This window comes from Nuphar pumila, chromosome 11, assembly GCF_984573655.1.
Source record: "Nuphar pumila chromosome 11, dmNupPumi1.hap1.1, whole genome shotgun sequence".
Taxonomy (NCBI): Eukaryota; Viridiplantae; Streptophyta; class Magnoliopsida; order Nymphaeales; family Nymphaeaceae; genus Nuphar; species Nuphar pumila.
In genome coordinates, this window is record NC_143259.1 from 5,424,064 (window position 1) to 5,443,793 (window position 19,730).

General features: G+C 37.0%; 1 protein-coding gene across 4 annotated transcripts in view; it reads right to left on the reverse strand.

The window, feature by feature from the left end:
• The window catches only part of LOC149821735 (FKBP12-interacting protein of 37 kDa-like), a 44,674-nt gene extending 27,461 nt beyond the window's left edge, over window positions 1–17,213 (reverse strand). For 3 of the 4 annotated variants that reach the window (XM_089980053.1, XM_089980052.1, XM_089980055.1), the window contains exons 1-9: window positions 17,056–17,213; window positions 16,923–16,975; window positions 16,736–16,793; window positions 9,295–9,362; window positions 9,129–9,165; window positions 6,177–6,264; window positions 5,964–6,028; window positions 5,805–5,882; window positions 5,178–5,225 (exon numbers count right to left, since the gene is read on the reverse strand). In XM_089980053.1, the coding sequence (XP_089836179.1) occupies window positions 5,178–5,225; window positions 5,805–5,882; window positions 5,964–6,028; window positions 6,177–6,264; window positions 9,129–9,165; window positions 9,295–9,362; window positions 16,736–16,793; window positions 16,923–16,975; window positions 17,056–17,079 (519 nt within the window). In that variant the 5' untranslated portion in view covers window positions 17,080–17,213. Of the gene's footprint in view, window positions 1–5,177; window positions 5,226–5,804; window positions 5,883–5,963; window positions 6,029–6,176; window positions 6,265–9,128; window positions 9,166–9,294; window positions 9,363–9,894; window positions 9,919–16,735; window positions 16,794–16,922; window positions 16,976–17,055 lie in introns of those variants that run through there. The other variant, XM_089980054.1, reaches the window with a different exon arrangement.
• Window positions 17,214–19,730: the final 2,517 nt, after the last annotated feature.

Genomic DNA, 19,730 nt, shown 5'->3' on the forward strand with positions numbered 1-19,730 from the left:
ACAAAGAATGAAAAGAAAGGACTACCACAAAATTACATTCAAACGAAATATTCCATAAAATTATAAAGCACACAGTTGCTTATCAGCTAACATGAAGAGCAGGTGTAGAAACAGGAAACTGGGCACATCATTAATGCTCCCCTATGTGTACACCTGAATGCAGCACAAAGATGGGAAAACATACTAAAATTTCCAACCTATCCCAGTGAGGTACAGTACCAGGGAATATAACATTACTAGAAGGCATGATCAGCTGTTAAAATATATTCATGAATATATATAGTTTTGTAATAGCTAATGCGTATTAGGGACATTTCTGTCTTTTCACATATGTAATAAATAACTATTTTAGAAAAAACAGTTATTTATTTATTTATTTTTTGTAATTAATAATGCCATTGGGGGCTTTATGGTCATCAGACCATGGAGACGTTCCCAACGTATCTATGTGGGAGCCCCCAAATGGCCCTCATTCCCCTTTTTGTTGTATATAAATAGGGATGTTTCCCCGCTATTCCTTTGTGCTTTTTGCTAAAGCATTAGAACAATAAAGAGAATATATTTTTTATCCTCTTGTGTTTGCCCTTTGTTGGCTATTGTATTGTCCCTTAGTGGACTTGTGCTTGTGCACATTGTGATTGTGATCTTGTAAAGCCTTAGTGGCATTGGATCTATCTTTTCTGCTATTTCATTACATGGTATCAGAGCCATAGTGCTCTTGGTCTTGTGGGAAGCATCATCAAGTGTTCGTGGTGCTCATGGTGACTCAAGTGGAGATATTCTTCCACATTCTTTGTTCTCTCTCTCCCTTTCTCTCTTCTACCACTCAAGACGGAGCATGAATAAAAGATTGACTTATCCTTCAAGTTAAATGGTTCCAACTACATAGTGTGGGCATCCGCAATGGAAAATAACCTCAAAGGCAAAAAAATTTGGGGATATGTGATGGGCATCATCCCAGAGCCACAACTCAAGCTGACCAAAAGAAAAGGATATCAAGAGAAAGCCTTAGAAGGCGATGCATGTATGAAAGCTATTCAATATCACCCAACTAAGGTAGAGGATTGGGAAAGTAACCATGTCAAGATTCTTGCATAGTTTATGAACAATGTTGAGCTCAAGATATGTGCCAACATTGCCAAATTTCGTAAAGCCAATGAAGCTTGGTTCTTTATGAAGGGTATGTATACCCAAAAAAATCTTGCAAGACAATTTTTATTTGCAAGCGAAGATATAGAGCTAAGAAGAGAACAAATACAAAAATAACATTTTTTAAAATTTTTACATGGGCTTAGGCCCGAATTTGAGCAAGTTAGATCCTCCCTTCTTCATAGATCTAAATCTCTTCCCTTGGAAGATGTGATTGCCAAGGTTTGCCAAGAGGAAACTCGTCTTGGTATAGTTAAAGGGGAAGATGAAGTGTTAGCCGATTCTAAACCCGGCAACCATGTGAAATCTTATAAGCTTCCATACTTTGAGAGGCAAAATAACTATAATGGTGGATATAGAAAAGTTATTTGCCACCATTGCCATGAACCGAGATACATATGGCCTAATTGTCTCAAACTCGATGAGACATCCAAAAACAATGTAGCTTTGGTTGAGGAGACTACACCAAAGAGAAGAATCCATTAAAAAATGGAGACACTTTTTCACTTACTCAACTATCGAAAGCACTCCAACAACTGCTTAAATCTTCATCAACTTCGAGGGTCGCGATAGCATCATCATCTCCTCCTGATATGTGTTCTTCGATCCTTAACTCAGGAGTTTCTTTTCATATGAAGCCACATGAAAATTATTTATCTAATTTATGCACTAATTCAAAAAATTTATATGTTTCTAATGCCGATAGAACAGTCTTGCAAACTAAAAGTATTGGAACTTTAGATTCTTCTAAAACTTTATGTTTCAAAAATTAGAGTTATTATAAAATTAAATTTAAATCTTTTTTCAATTTCTCAAATAGTCGATCGTGGATGTAAATTTTCCTTCTCATCTAAGGGTTGTTTCGTACAAAATATCTAGTCCGGAAAGTAGATTGGGCAAGGCCATAGGAGAGATCTCTACTTTATGGACTCTTTGAATCTCCCCTCAAAATCTTTTTGTAATTATGTCCAAGATAAAGACATTAAAACTTGGCACAAAAGACTTTGACATCTAAGTTATTCAAAGATGTATAATTTTCCTTTGGGGGAAAATTTTGGAATGAGAAAGATTTAATTTTCAAGGATTGTACTTTTGAAAAAATAAAAGTTATTCTATTTTCAAATAGAACATTTACCTCTAAAAGACCTTTTGAATTAGTGCATTCAAATGTTTTGGGGCATTCCCCGGTCATATCAAAAGGAGGATATTCATACTATGTTACATTTATTGATGATTTCACTAGATATGTATGAATCTACTTCTTTAATCTCAAATCTGAAGTATTTTTCTTACTTTAAAGAATTTCATATGAATATTAAAAATTAATTTCAAAGCAATATTTATATCCTTAGATCTGACTCGGGTGATGAATACCTATCAAATAAATTTCAAAATTATTTAAAACAAAACGAGATTTGTTATCGAAAATATTGTCCAAGAACTTCTCAACAAAACGGACTAGACGAACGAACACATAGACATATTATGGAAACAGCTAGGACCTTATCTCTAAAAATGTTCCAAAGAGTTTTTGGGCCGAGGCCGTTTTAACATCAACTTGATAAATAGAATGCCATCATCATCTCTTCAAAATGTTTCTCCATATGAAAAGCTATTTGAAAGAACTCTCGATTATAAATGTTTGAGAATTTTTAGTTGCAAATGTTTTGTCCCTTTGCATAAGAGAGATAAATTATCTCCAAAAAGCCATTAAATGTGCCTTCATGGGTTATGGATAAAATAAAAAAGGCTTTAGATGTTTTGACTTCAAGAATAACAAACTTTATGTTCATAAGGATGTGACTATTTTAGAAAATGAAAATGGACTTGAGATGACTAAGGAAAAAGAGGAAGTAAATTACAACTTCTTATTTGATTTCTTACCACAAGAAGAACTAACATCTTCTGATGTTTCTTTGAATGATAATTCCTTGAGTGATAATCTATGTCACATGGGTGCGGGTGCGGGTGCGGGTGCGGGTGCGGGTGAGGGTGCGGGTGCGGGCGCGGGTGCGGGTGCGGGCACGGGTGCGGGTGCGGGGATTCGGCACTTCCAAAAAAACCGGGTGCGGGGGTGCGGCAGGGGCAAAAATGTAAATATATATAGTGTATATGTATGAATGTATGGTACTTGTTAAGGTCCATGACATTTATGCCCAACTTACTTTTTACCATTTTTTTATCTTATATGGTTGTCCCCAAAGATGAAAGTGATGAGTTGTGGGCTCCCCCCGGAGCGGGTCCCAGCGGGGGTCCAGGAGGGGCGCCCCTGGTGGGGGGTTATAGGGGGGCAGCGCCCCCCCCCCCCCCCCCCAAAGAATTTTTTTAAATTCCACAGCCCATTTCATAGGGCAAAAAAAATTTTAAAATCTAAAAAAATGGACAAAAATGACCCTGGGTGCGGTCAACGCACCCAGGGTCGGGTTGACCGCACCCGCGTCGAGTCACGTCGACGCGGGTGCGGCACCCTGCTAGCCGAATCCCTGTGACATAGGTGATAATGGTGATAATGATGGGCATTCTAATGAATTAAGAATTAGATGCTCTCAAAAAAGGCAAAAACTTGATAAATAACTCCATTACCCTTAGGAAAGAAAGCTATAGGACGTAGATGGGTGTTTAAAATTAAAACCAAGAGTGATGGGACCCTAGAGAGATATAAAGCTAGGTTAGTCGTCAAAGGGTATTACCAAGAATACGAAATTAATTATGAAAAAACCTTTGCACTTGTAGCTAGGATCACCAGTGTTAGGACCCTCATAGTCGTTGTATCTATTCAAAAATTGCTCATATATCAACTTGATGTTAAAAATACTTTTCTTAATGGGGAATTAAATAAGGAGGTCAGATTTAGTATTGAAAATGAAAAAGTTCTCAGACTTAAGAAATCCTTCTATGGTCTTAAACAGACTCTAAAAGCCTGGTATGATAGATTTAGTAGTGTTATGTCTCTTTTGGGTTTTCACTTCTGCTATATTGACACTGCTCTTTTTACTAAAAGTACAAGTTCTAAAGTGGTCATACTTCTACTTTATGTAGATGATATGATAATCACTAGGTGTGACAAGCAGGTAATTATTGATATTAAAATTGTTTTGAAAGAAAATTTTGACATGACTGACTTGGGTGTTTTAGATATTTCTTAGGCATTGAAGTTGCTTACTCTCTCAGAGGATATATTTTGTCGCAAATGAAGTGCGTTGTTGATATTTACACTAAGTCTGGCATATCATAGAAACCCCTGAAGTGATCGATGGTAAGTTAAGACTTGAAGATGAGACTCTTCTTGAAAATCCTACACCTTATCGTCGATTGATCGAGTCACTCACCTACTTGTCAATCACCATGCCTGATATAGCTCATGTAATTCATGTTGTAAGTCAGTTTCAGCATGCTACAACAGTTGTGCACATAAGTGTTGTGTTAAGAATTATCAGATACATTAAAAACACCATAACAAAGGGAGTTTTCTTATCTTTATCTTTTTCCCTAGATTTGCTTGCTTATACCGATGATGATTGGGGAGGAAATCTCAATGATAGAATCTCAACCACAAGTTTTTGTGTTTTTTAGGAGATTCTCTAATTTAGTGAAGGTTCAAGCAGCAAAAAGTATCATTATCTCCAACCGAATAGGAATATCGTGCAATGGCTATAATCACAAAATATTTTCTCTTTTGTTATTAATCTCAAGAAAATCTTGACATTACCAAGGAAAAGACAAAGCATGGTATAAAAAATAAAAACATAGATTTTAGAGCTATTTTTCCACAACAATTTATAAAAGGTAGAAAAATTAACAAAACATACAAAAATAAGGAATGAGAAAAGGTATCATATGTAAAATTCAGAAAAAACAAAACAATAATAAAAAATATTTTACCTAAAATCTCAGCTAATCAAAATATAAAAATGACATCCAAAAGCAATACTTTTTTTACTCCAATAAAGGAATATAGAAAAACACATGACAACACTATAAATAAGTATGAACATCATTCATTGGTAATGTGAAACAAATGACACTACCTGCATTGAGGGTGGCCTCATTTGTGCCTTTAGATCCCGAACAGCAGACTGCAAAGTTGCCAAATTAATGTGAAAGCTTCAGTACAAATATGAAAAATATGAAATACAATGGCATCCCCTAGTTCAAGGCAATAAAGAACACAAAGAGCAACATCATTGATATATGCATATTCAACTGATAAAGGTACATAAATGGCATGCCATAGGATATTTTAAGCACAATGAGGCAATGGGAAATCAAAAATGTGTCCAAGAAAATTATTATCAAAGTTTTGGCAGTGATGGTGTTGAAGAAGTGGCAGTGGTGATGATGGTGAAATGGTGGTAATGGTGAAGAAGTGGGGATGGTGGTGGTGGTGGTGATGATGTTGGTGGTGGTGGTGATGATTGTGATGGTACATGTTGGAACACAACAAAATTAGTAGTGGTAGAAAAAAGAGACATTACAACCCCCTTAAAAAAAAGAGAGGTGCTTTCTCTTTATTTTTATAAAAAATAATACAACCAAGCACAAAAACGTGTCATTTAAAATAAACATAAATAGCAAGAAGCTTTTTATAAAAACATCCAAATGGGGGCTATATGTCAAAGAACCAGCACAGGATACAGCAGGATGGAAAATGTCACCTTTAGTTCAGCAATTTCCTGCTCCCTTTTAGCAAAAGTGACAATGAAAGCAGCTTCCTTCTTCTTTGCTTTCTCAAGCTGATCAAACCAACAAGATCAACAAATAAATAGGAAAAACATGGCATTGCCTATTCAGATTGCAACACTGAAGAGACCAACCTGCTCCTTCAATGACTCCTCAGAAGATCTCAAATTCTGTAAATAGTTTACCACCAATCCCGGCTCTATAGTGATAAATTCTCATAATCAGTATGTCTGAACATCAACACAAAACTTCACGAAAAGAAAAGGCAACAAAGAATGCATTCTTGGCTTTTAAGAATTACTCAGTCAAACCAAAAAAACTAATATTAATGCTGAAGAGCCACAGACCAGGATATGACCCTGAAGGAATAGCAGGATCATTTTGAAATGCAGAATGCCACTTCTGGACTTCTGATTTGGTTGTCTCAAGCTCTGTCTGAAATGAACAAGAGGAATTTCCTTTAGAGAAGGAAAAATCACGCTGATCAAAACCTTGAATGCAGTCAGATAATCATGACAATTGACAAGGAATGTCCCGGCATATGCAAGTTGAGGAAACAAAACTTACTGATTAGCCAAATGCCAACAGAAACAAGGGGATGTTATCACAAATTCACAATTTTGATAAGACAAAGGAAGACTCCTCTGTATTTTTAGAAACAATATAACATTAGCATTCATGTAGTAAAAGTATCGAGGAATCATATATTATAATCCATATGTGATGATGTCACCTTCTTTTGCATAAAATACATGTTTTACATACACAACAGTTGGTGGACATGCCTTAGCTGAAAAGCACATTCTTGTGAAAAAATCAACAGATTTTTTGGGAAAAAAAAACTGTTAAGCATATCCGTGCATTTCTCGGTTTTTCAGTCTATGACATATCACAGAGTATCGATTGTGAGTAGTCCATGATGCAGAATCAAAAAAGAAGAAACAAGATTATGGCTTAAAAGATTTGCTCAGAACAATGTAATGGACAAACTGGCAAAAGTTCATATTTCTACTATAAAATGCATTTGTAGTTTGTACTTTGTACTTTGTACTGAAGAAGGACTAAGTATATTTACAACAGATACACAGGCTGGGCCCTAGCCAACCAGCATAATGTCAATCGAGTGTTAAAGTGAATGACAGAATTTCAACATGTAAGGTTACATATTCATTTTGGACTATCTGGGATAGATGCACATAATGTATTTGCCAGACTATACTAGACCACACTACATCCGTGTGACCACCCAAGACATTTATGTACAATAATCCAATTTGTTTGTGTATGCATATCTGAAAGAATACTGAACTACAATTGCCCATGATTGTAATAAAGCATACATGATTGTAAACAATATCAAAATATCTTGCTGTATCTTTAAGCATGCAGAGACAATAAGATACCTAATAGAATGATATTTAAATGCCAGTTACAGTCATAGACAGCAGGAATGAACTTTCGATTACAGTCCCAATCGTTGTCATTTAGGCATACATATCAAGAACCATCCTACTAACTGACACAGGAACAATTCTTGGTGCTGGAAACAGGCACAGACAGTCGTATACTTTGACGCTTAGAAAATATGATTCAGAAACATGTGTGAATGCAAGTTTCAATTTTTAACATTTAAATATTTAATATTCTGTTCTTGAGGGGTGGTATTCCCATGTTCACTGTAATGGTTCGAAGAATCAGGGAGCAACATCAACAACCAGAAGTGCCAGGATAGAAGAAGCTATACCTTGGATTTCACCCTCTAAGGTCACCAGAAGCAAGAGGCAATTGCCTAGACACTAAGATAAGATTACAAAATCCATGCAGCAAATTGCAACCAACAAGTTGTACATAAATCCGCAAAGAGGAGATCCCAAAAGAAGTAAAATGACTCGTGTTCCTTTTGAACTAACAAGCATATTTAACTGTACTGTATTGTTGAAAGTGGAACATTTAAAAAAAAAACTTATAATCATGTGTGTCCAGGATCTGTTGGACTGTTTAATGATTTGTATAAATCATTCTATGGTTTTATGCATTGCAGTGATTCTTCAAGTTGTTCTCTGAACATCAACACCAGGTATTATGGTAAAGTTGACTTGTCCTTTATTATTAAACAAGTTTTTGGAGATCAACTGTGAAAAGTTGATATATAGTCACAAGCCAATAAGGATAGACCCCAAAAATCACCAGCTAAAACCTAGTGGCATTGACCCAAGCCCGTTATGAGTTGGAGGATATGATTCATGATAAGTAGAAGTGGATATGGCCTTGTAATGGTCCAAATGTCTGCTGGCAGGCTTAACTCAGTCATGCTTCATGGCAAAACTTATTAGAAATATGAGTACCCTACACGTTGACAATCAATGGACATAAATAACTTGGGTTAGATGTGGAATATCAGCCTCACCAAGAATGTTAAGCAGAAAAGGTTACAAAGTTCACATACCAGGCCTGTTGGATTATCATATCAGTAAATCATCACCTGATCACCAATCCCCTTAGCTTCCGAATTAGAAGATTAGACAGAACGAAAGACTTATGACAGTTACTATTATTTATCTGTATTAACAGAATGCAGCTAGCTTGACTGCTGAGTAGCATCTTACACATTTATCAATATGTTGGCTGTGTGAAGAATTAAGAATTTTACACATTGACATAGGCGATAAAAAAGAAAAAAACTGCAAGAAACAATCACAAAGGTATATTTTACATTCCCGTGCTTCATTTAGAGAGTACACTTGTATGACTCAAGCATCAATTTAATTGATTGGTGAGAAAAACACCTAATGCATCCATTACTATTGATTATTGGGAAGAACAAAACATAAAATATTAAAAGCTAAATAAAAAACTTAACCATAAAATTGCAAGTCTGCAACATATGACATCATTTTAGCAATCATCCAGTCTGAAACGAAGGGTCATGCGTAAATAACCCCCATAATTAATACAAAAACATTAATCCAATGTGGCATCTCCTGCCTTTAAGCTATCCTAGTTAACATTGTCAACATTTACAAGTTCAATGTCATCCTCATTCTCACAGGGGACATAGAAAAAAGAGTTTGAGAAAATATATGGAGACAAAATTAAACAAAAACAAAATTTACCCTAAATTTTAAATGCAATGCAACAAGAGAATACTATATTTACTTTGCATACGATAAATGTGAGGCATAGGATAAACAAACATGTCTAAAAGTCAGAAAAGAATACGTAGAATAGGAACAATGAAGCAATTTTTAGAGTTGCACATTTATCTATTCATTTAACAGGAAAAGAGAATGCCAACATACCTGACATGTTGCAAGCTTGTCCTTGCAAGTTTGAAGGCTGAGAAAAACAAATTTATTAAAAATAAGTTCATTAAGATTAAATTAATTGGAGTAACGATGGCTAATGATGTCCTCTTCACATGTAGTTGATAGCAGATTCGTTGAAATTGTAGATAGTTTAGAATACCTTTCACGAAGAGATAAAATCATCCCTGTAGCCACACCAGGTGCGCTTTCTTCCACCATTCCATGCCCCTTAATTTAAAAAAAAACAAAAAAAACAAAGTCAAGATTTTCATAAAATTACCTATAACATCAGCCTTTTCTAGCCTTGAAAGAGAAATGTAAATCTTTATCTTTCAAAAGAAATTGTCAAATGCATATAAAAGAATTATCCATCGTTGCAATATAACAACATGTAGGGTCATACATGGCACAATGACAAAATGCATTTAGGGAATGTTTATTTTGCCCCGCCAGAAATGATTCCAATCGCATGTGATTTGGAATCATGTGATTCAGAATTGCAAGGAGCTCCTTGCTATTCTGTTTCTGGTGCAAATGAGAGAACTCTCATTTTCCCCTGCAAATGAGAATCATTCTCTCATGCTCCATTCTCCCACAGTATGCTTTGATGTCAGAGAATGGAGCCAATGAGAATCATTCTCTCATTTGGGTGAGTAAATGATTCTCACTGGATTTAAACAAACATCCCCATAGTGACAAATATTTAAAGGATGAAGACAAGGTTGAACTGATTAAGGAGCACTGAGGGAGTAAGCCTTACAAACACCATGAAAAAAAGCTGGTATTTCTGATTGATAGCAACCTATGTTGTAAAAAGTCAACCAGTCTGCTTGCGTGAAAGGGCAACAGCCTCATGTTATTCTGGTTAGCACTAGTCTACACATCACTGTACAGGGGGGGGGGGGGAATAGAATGGAACGAAACTTATTAGGTCCAATAGTCAGTTCTTTGGCCATATGAAGCATTGTAGTACAACATTTGACTACACCACAACAACATTTGACTACACCACATCGTGAGGCTGGCCATCATCGTTTTCCCCTCTAAAGGATATTGGATGGTGAAAGAAACAAGGCATTCCAATCCAACATTAATAAACAAATTTAGAAAGAATAAAAAGGATTTAATCACTTTGTTATATAGCTCCTCAAGATGTGATAAAAGACTTTCCCTTCTTTTCCCAATATGTGTGTACGCTTAGTCCAATAGACCAAAGTTATTGTTGGTTTTGCTCCTCTTATATTCCTTATCAAACTATTGACTTGGTGAAAGGAGATACTTATGTTAAAACACTAGATAGTATAATTCAGTAGGTCATTTATCAAGAATTACAAATACAACTTACTCCTAGAAAAGACTGAAGGTTAAGGCTTTACAAACATGGGACAAAATATAGAGCCAGGAAAAACATGGACAATTTACATATAACCATAACGTGAACCCATTTTGCAGAAACCTACAAGACCTTGAACAGAATAGAATAATGTGACTTTCAATATAGTACCACTAATGACCTTAGAAATGGATAAACTTCCATTTAATGTGGTTAGCCCTTACTAGCATTAGTGCCATGTTATCCATTGGATTATTAAACATAAACATCTCCAAACAAGTGGTTAGCATTTGAATTTCTCCTGAATTCATACCATCGGGCAGAAAACAAGGACCAAGTAAACACAAATTCGGCATAGACAACTGTTTGTTAAAGATCCAGATCCAAGCAATGTAGACCCAGGCAGTGAACCACACGGCTGGAAAGAGTCCCAGGTAGTCAGGGCTCTGCAAATGAGAGTTCTCTCACAAGTTCTTTCAGAAAAGGAAATACAGAGAGAAGGAGAGGTTCCAGCTCATTAGAACTCTCCAGAGGTCAAGATGCTGAGTTGAAGAAGGTCTCTAGAAGTCCCAAGCAGGATCCAGGTTGTAACAAAATAACTGTCAAGGATCCTATTTGTAACAAACCTCTTGGGTTTTGTAATCATTATAAATTAAATGGAACCCCTCCCTCATAAACACGTTGAGAGAGAGGGAGAGAGCTCTTGAGGTCGTAGACGTAGGCACTTTCTGCCGAACCACGTTAATTCTTGTTCTATGTATTTTATTTTTCCTTGTCAGTGTTAATTCTATTATGGTATCATAGCTCAGGCCTTGATTCGTCCTTTGTTGTTCCTGCTCCTGTTGTTGCTCTTGCTATTTGTTGCTTGCTGCGTTGAGTGCTCCTTCATTGATCTTGAATGGTGTTTTCTCAAATGAGTAGTGTTTATTCCCTTCCCTCATTGCCAGCACCAATGAATTCTTAAGTACTAAACTCAGCAGACAACTATTTCTTATGGGAGTCGCAGTTCACTCCCTTACTTTAGTCATACGATTTTGATGGGACAAAGCCAAGTCGGCCCAGGACCAGGACTACTGCCGACAGAAAAGGGTAGGAACCAAACCCAGATTTCATGGCCTGGGTTAGGCAAGACCAGCTCCTTTTAAGCTGGATAATAGCCTCCTTGTCGAAGAGTGTTCATGCTCAAGTCATTGGTTTAAAAACCTCATATGAGGTGTGGAATACCCTTAAAGATGTGTATGCTACTCATTCTCGCCCTTGCATACTTCAACTTAAAGAGCAACTCACAACCATCAAGAAAGGGGCTCTCACTATCGAAGAGTACTTTCAGAAGGTCAAAATGATAGGTCATCAGTTAGCTTTGGCTTCAAAACTTGTTGGCGAAGAAGATATGATCCTCCATCTCCTGTGTGGTCTCCTGTCCGAGTACTCGGCATTCAGAACCTTTGTCACTACTCAACGGGAACCAGTGACACTAACCAAACTTCATGGGTTGTTGTTGGCACAAGAGACTCAATTAGGTGACGCAGACTCCGATCGAGTTGCTGCAGTTGCCAATTTTGTGAGTCAGCAGGGAACCAATACTCAGCCCAGGCAGTTTAATAATGGAGGTCGTGGCAACCATCAGTTTAATCAAAACCAATTTTGTGTTAGGGGCGAGGACCGCAGCAGTTCAACAGAACTGATCAGGACCGAAATCGTGTTGTGCGCCAGTTTTATGAGAAACCAGGACACACAACTAAGATGTGCTTTCAGACCACCCGCAACCTTGTTGCTAAAGCAACCAACAATGCAGCTAACCACAGGCCTATCATGCCGCTGTTAAAACATATATATGTACAATACCCGATAGGGGTATTTTGGTCTTTTACATAGTTGTTTCTAGAAACAACTATTTTAAATAGGATACATTCTTTTTACCTTTTTCTTTTTTTTCTTTCTTTTTATTTTTTGTTTTCTAATATGCATTGGGGTCCCACATATAGTCGTTGGGACCCCCGAACGGTCATAAATATGATTGTTGGCGGCTCCCAACGACACTATGTGGGAGCCCCCAATGGCTTTCTTTTTCTACTTTTCTTTGTGTATAAATAAGGGACTTCTCCCCTTGTATTCTTAAGCTTGTGAGCTCTTTTACAATAAAGTTCTTTACTTTTTACTTATTTGTGTAGCCTTTTAAAGGCTTTTTGTATTGTCCCATAGTGGACTTCTCTCTTATCTCTCTCTTATGCCTTTGTGCTTGTCCATTATTGGACATTGTGAATGCATTAGTATTCTTGTATTACATTTACGCATACTTCATTACAGCCGCTCCTTGAGTCTCCATTGGAGCAAGTTGGTACCCAGATTTAGGGGTGTCACATCATGTGACGCATGACATGAACAATTTGTCTATGCATGAGTCGTACAAAGGACAAGATGTCATTAAGATTATGAATGGTTTAGGTTTGAAGATCAATAACATTGGTTCTTCTATGTTTTCTACTTTGGGTACTTAGTTTTCTCTTAATGATATATTACATGTTCCTGAGGTTAATCATAATTTGCTTTCAGTCAACAAGTTTGCTAATGATAATCATGTGTTCTTTGAGTTTCATCCTGATTTTTATTGTATAAAGGATCAGGTAACTGGGACAGAACTCATGCGGGACACGACTAATCAGGGATTGTACCAACTAAGTGTTACTCTGGGCCAGAAAAAAGAAACTATAGTTGGAGAAAGAACTAATTTGGATCAGTGGCATCAATGATTGGGTCATCAAGCTTTTCGAATAGTGAAGCAAGTAATTAGCAGTTTTGGTTTGCCTTTCTTTCATAATGTAGAAAATAGTATATGTGATGTGTGTCATCAAGGAAAGAGTCATTCCTTGCCCTTCTTTGCTTCTCAGCATAAAGTTTCAAGAGCTCTTGAGCTTAAATATTCAGACGTATGGGGCCCTGATCCAGTGATTAGTTTTGATCGCTATCGTTACTATGTCATATTTGTTGTTTTTTCAATATTTACTTGGATTTTCATGATAGCATATAAATATGATGTGGAGCACGTCTTTCGTCAGTTTAAGACAAGTGTTGAAAATATTTTTTACAGGGAAAGTATTTTTTTTCAAACTGATGGTGGAGGTGAATATCAGGCTCTTAATCATTTCCTGCACAGTTATGGTATTACTGATAGAGTGTCGTGTCCCCACACATGAACAAAACGGTAATGCTAAGCGCAAGCATCATCATGTGGTTGATGTCGGTTTATCTCTTATGAGTCAAGCCAAAGTTCCTACAAAGTATTGATCTTACGCCTTTAGCATTATTGTGTTTTTGATAAACAGGTTACCTTCTCGTGTCAGTAAGAATAAGTCACCATATGAGTTGCTACATAATAGGAAACGTGGCTACAAGCTTCTTCGAGCATTTGGTTGTACTTGTCACCCTTGTCTTAGACCTTACTGCAGTCACAAGTTAGAATTCAAGTCACAGTGCCATGTGTTCATTGGGGTACAGTTTCATGCATCAAGGGTATTTGTGTCTATATGGATACGAATAAAATTCTTGTATCCAGAAACATGATTTTTGATGAGTCTAAGTTTCCTTTTCATGAGTATGAGTGCAATCCTACTGTTGTTAACCCAATCTCTCAAGGGTGATCGTTTATCCCAACCATTCAAAGCCCAGCCTTTGTTCAGCCTTGTCCCTGAAGTCACTGATTCTCCTGAGGAACCTCTGCTTGAACCGGTTTGCGTCCCTGAGTCACCTCAATCTGTTGAAGAAACGAGGTTTCAAGTCTCGCCCGCTCCAATTGTCCAACCAATTCGCTCTCACTCTATAGTCACCAGATCCCAAGATGGTACCTGTGTTCCTAAGCTTTACCTTAACACATTGTAGCCTCTACCTATTGCTCTTATTACTTAGTATATTGAAGACCATGAACCTCACAGTTTTTTCCAAGCCAGTTGTCATGCTCATAGAAGAGAAGCTATGAAAAAAGAGATGACAGATCTAAATCTCAATAAAACATAGTCTCCTAAACAACCTTCAGCAGGTCAGCATGTTATTGGTTGTAAATGGATTTTTAAAGTCAGAAAAAAGGTTGATGGAATATTAAAAAGGTACAAAGCCCGTCCGGTTGCCAAAGGTTATGCTCAAGAAGAAGGGATTGATTATTTTGAGACCTTCAGTCCTGTGGTTAAACCAATAATCGTTCATATAATTCTCTCTATTGGTGTTAGCTTCAATTGGGTGATAAGACAACTTGATATGAATAATGTGTCTTTGAATGAAGATTTAAATGAAGTTGTTTACATGTCTCAACCACCTGGATTTCAATATCCAAATCGCCCTAACCATGTTTGCAGACTTCGTAAAGACCCATATGGCCTTAAACAAGCTCTCTGGGCTTGGTACCAACGTCTGAGTCAAGTTGTGGTTGCTATGGGGTTCATGAGCTCAAGCACGGACACGTGTTTATTTGTTCTTCATAAGGAAGAAAATGTGTTATATGTGCTTGTGTATATTGATGATATCATGATTACTGAGAATTCTTCTAAATCGATCAGAAAACTTATTGAGGGTCTAAGTAGAGAATTTGCTTTGAAGGATTTGGGTGAATTGCATTACTTCTTGGGTGTTGATGTTGTTCATGTCAAACAGGGATTGTTGTTATCTCAGAAGAAGCATGCCCTTAGTCTTCTAGAAAAGGCAAACTTGTTTGGCACAAAACCCATGACAACACCCTTGTCCTCTTCAGGTGTTCTATCTGCACAATCAAGGAAATGGTTTTCATATCTCACTGAATATCGTAGTGGTGTGGGGGCGCTGCAATATCTCACACTGACTCATCTAGGCTTGCCGCTTGCAGTGAATAAGGTGTGTCAGTTTACGCATTCTCCCACGGTTGATCATTGGGCAGCAATAAAACACATCCTGCGATACGTGAAGCACACTATCCATTTTGGTCTCCTGATACAACTTGTCTCACAGTTTCGCTTAGAAGCTTTTTCTGCAGAAAATTGGGTTGGTTGCTCTAATGACCGTAAATCCACCAGTGGTTATGTTGTATATCTGGGACCTAATATTCTATCCTGGAGCACAAATAAACTGAACATAGTAGCCTGTTGCAGTACAAAAGCCAAGTACAAAGCAGCAGCCAATGCTGCTACAGAACTTCTATGGGTCCAGTATCTCTTAAAGGAACTTGGGGTCCAGCACATTGCTCCCCCAACATTATGGTGTGACAATGTCAGTGCAGCCTATATGGCAGCTCACCAACACAGTAAGGACATTGAAATTGATGTGCACTTTGTCCGTGATCAGATAACCAAAAATCAGTTTGCAGTTAAGCATTTGTCTTTGTTGGATCAATGTGTTGACACATTCACAAAAGCATTGGCTGCCCAGCGATTTGCTGAATTAAGGTCCAAACGATGTTAAAGATCCAGATCCAAGCAATGTAGATCCAGGCGGTGAAGGGTCCATACGGCTGGAAAGAGTCTCAGGTAGTCAGGGCTCTTCAAATGTGAGTTCTCTCACAAGTTATTTCAGAAAAGGAAATACAGAGAGAAGGAGAGGTTCCAGCTCATTAGAACTCTCCAGAGGTCAAGATGCTGAGTTGAAGAAGGTCTCTAGAAGTCCCAAGCAGGATCCAGATTGTAACAAAATACCTGTCAATGATCCTATTTGTAACAAACCTATTGGGTCTTGCAATCATTATAAATTAAATGGAACCCCTCCCTCAGAAACACGTTGATAGAGAGGGAGAGAGCTCTTGAGGTCGTGGAAGTACGCACTTTCTGCTGAACCACGTTAAATCTTGTTCTGAGCTTTTTATTTCTCCTTGTCAGTGTTAATTCTATTACAGTTAACGCCAAAGACACATAATAAAGCAAACGATGAGCATAATTTCAATCTGAGGCCAAGTCACGTAATGCTTCCATGACCAATCAAATAAAGTACTCTCCATAACGCCCGTGCCCTTTCTTGTTTTAATCAAATAAAGTACTCTCCGTAATTCTATTACTGTTTTGCCGCATTAGTGAAAAATCAGCAACCCTGTCTACGCATCCAATCTGTTCATCCAAAAAATCATTTACGCGTTTGGATGCATCTACTTATATACCTAAAACCCCGATCCTTTGGGGTACCATATCGTTCTCCAAAACTTAGCATCCCAATTATCCAACTATTCAGGATAAGATGGTGCATGCAAACACTTCCTAAAATTGCAATCATGGGAGGAAAATCCTTGCACGGATAAGAAACGACGGATGGAAAGGGTTACCTTCTTCGATGAAAATATGTCCTCCTCTTCGTCATCAAGATCACCGAAATTCCTTTTACTACCTGCAATTCCTTCTAATTAGAGGCTACAAGGTGCTCCAATTATAACGAATGGTGAAAAAAGAACGAAACAATGCCCTAAAATGCTTTCAAAAGGCAGAAAATAGAGGGGAGAGACGAGATGAAACCTACCACGCCGAGCGCTATGGCTTCCCGGAAAATCGCCTCCGAAATCGTCATCCTGCATTGAGGAAAACCATTATATACATGTAGAAATAACTCAGAATGCAACCAAATCTCTGATAATAGAGAGAGAGTTACATCGTCGCCCGGAGAGGAAGCCATTGATTTCAGATTGGCGGTTCGAGACGATGGATTGCTTATTTCGTGTAGAGAAAAAGGAGGAAGAAAAAGGGGGAGAAGGGATCCCGCCTTGTGGCGCCAAAATTGCTAGGGCAAACTTGAATCTCACCCCGTCCGATCGCACCCGTCGATGGCCTTATAGTTACTGCGGTTTTAGTTGCGCAAACGTGACGCTGAAATGACCATTTGTTGTGCCTAAAAAAAAAAGCTAACCTTCTTGCAATAGAAATATTTTTTAGAAAGGTTATTGCTTATCCACGTGGCAAAAAAATGCTGCGAGGCTTTTTTAATAGTTGAAACACTAATGCGATATGTTGTTTTCTCATTATCACAATTATCGTTCTCGAGAATTTCTCGGCAAGGAAAAATCTCCAGATTTTGAAAATTTTGTTTTTGTCTGAAAAATCTCAACAAATTATAAAAACAAAGAAAACCGGTTCTCAGTCATTTTGACACTAGTTCAGTGCTACAGAGACTGGTTCAGACTGTTACAGAGCTGATACAATGTATTTTTGAACTGATTCAGTGGGTTTATAACTGGTTCATATGGTTTTAGGACAGGTTCAAGGGGTTTTATCACCTGTTCGTATAGTTTTAGAACCGGTTTGGGGGACTTTTGATCGGTTCATTTGGTTTTGAGGCCGGTTCGGGGGTCCTTTTGTCCAGTTCTTTGCATTTTAAGACCGATTTAAGGGATTATGTCACCGGTTCAAAGGTTTTATAGTCGGTTCATAAGGATCGAGAACCGATTCAATAAATTGGTGACTGATTCAAGCTTTTATTTCAGTTGTTTATCAATTTTTTTATATGGATATTCATTTTTTCTTCGGTCTATGGGCATAAGCATTAAGTTACAACACATTTAAAGTGTTATTTCATTATTTTATAAATATTCAATATTGGCATTAAGGATAGTTAGATAATTTAGTGAATTTATGTCACCAAAGTGACTGAATACACGTATGTTATCAAAAATTTCTAGTACTATCATACAATTTTAGCCAATATAAATATTGTATTTAGATTCGTGAAATGATAAATGACCCAAATGAAGTTTTGTCATATTTGAAATTTAAGTAGAGTAAAATAAGGTAAATGTGTCGAGATACATCGTACATATGTATCCAAAGGTACCTTGTGTTGATGGTCTAACTTCACAAAAACCTTAGTTTTATCAAATATGGTCGGTAGGCGAAGTGGTTTCGTTTGTTGGAGCTCTTACCAAAGTAAGGCTTCAATGACTCCATACACTCGCTTAGAAATACACATATTAAGGGTCTTTATTCATTTGCTTTTTTTATTAAGTTTTGTCTCGTATAAATGCCTTTTGATACATGTCTTTTGTCATGCAGTTTATAGTCCTATGATTTTAGATGGCTCCAACTGTATTCTCTTTCTAGATGGATCGAACTTTAGTGATTGGAAAGAGATTGTTTTATTTACATTAGGGTATATGGATTTAGCTTTGGCCCTAAGGATAGATGAATTTGCTGCTCTTATTGGACAAAGCACTGATGAATAAAAGAGTGCTTTTGAGAAGTGGGAGCGCTCAAATAGACTTAGTCTGTTGTTTTTACAATCTAAAGTGACTAAGAATATTCGCAGTGTTATCCCACAATGCAGGACAGTGAGAGAATTTATGAGTGCTATTGAAGCACAATTTGTGAGTTCAAATAAGGCCATAGCCAGTAGCCTAATGTCAAAGTTTATAACTATAAAATATTCTGGAGGGGATAATATTCGCTAACATATTTTGGAAATAAGGAACATAGCATCTCAGTTGAATGACATGAAGCTGACCATTTCTTACTCATTTCTAGTGCATTTGATTCTGACGTCCTTACCTTTGGAGTATGGACCTTTCAAAATTTTATACAACACACATAATAATGAATGGGCGTTCAATGAACTTATGTCAAAATGTGTTGAAGAAGAAAAGAAATTGAAAGGAGAGAAGGTGCAAAGTGCACATATGACTTCTCATGCACCCAATATAGGATCAAAGAAAAATGCATTCAAGAGAAATACTAGGAAGAAGCCAGCAGGGAATAAGACATCCCAAGGCAAGCAATCTGACTTTACTCTCATAAAGTGCTTCTTTTGCAAGAAAAAAAGACACAAGAAGGTATATTGCATAAAGTATAAAAAGTTGTTGAAAAAAAAAGTAATTTGTCATCTGTTTTTCATAAATGTAATTTGTTATAAAATTTTGAAAATAACTGGTAGATTGATTCTGGTGCTACTGTTCATATTTCCAACTGTCTACAGTTATTCCTGAGCAGAAGGGAACCAACAATACATGAGAAGAGCATCTATTCGGGAAACAAGATGTGTTCACATGTGAAGGGTGTTGGGACCAGCAAGATTACTTTAGATACAAACATAGATTTGGATCTTCTTGATGTCTTTTATGTTTTATCGTATGGTAGAAACTTAATTTTAATTTCAAAATTGGATAAATTTGGACATTGTTTTAAGTTTAAAAATTTTAAATTGTTCATTTGAAATTGGTTCTGCATCAGTTTATGATGATTTGTATAAATTGAACGTGAAGATCCAAACTGAGGAGTCTTTGACTTTTGAATACGCATTGGTTAAAAATAAACGTAGCATGATAAATGATAAATCCTATA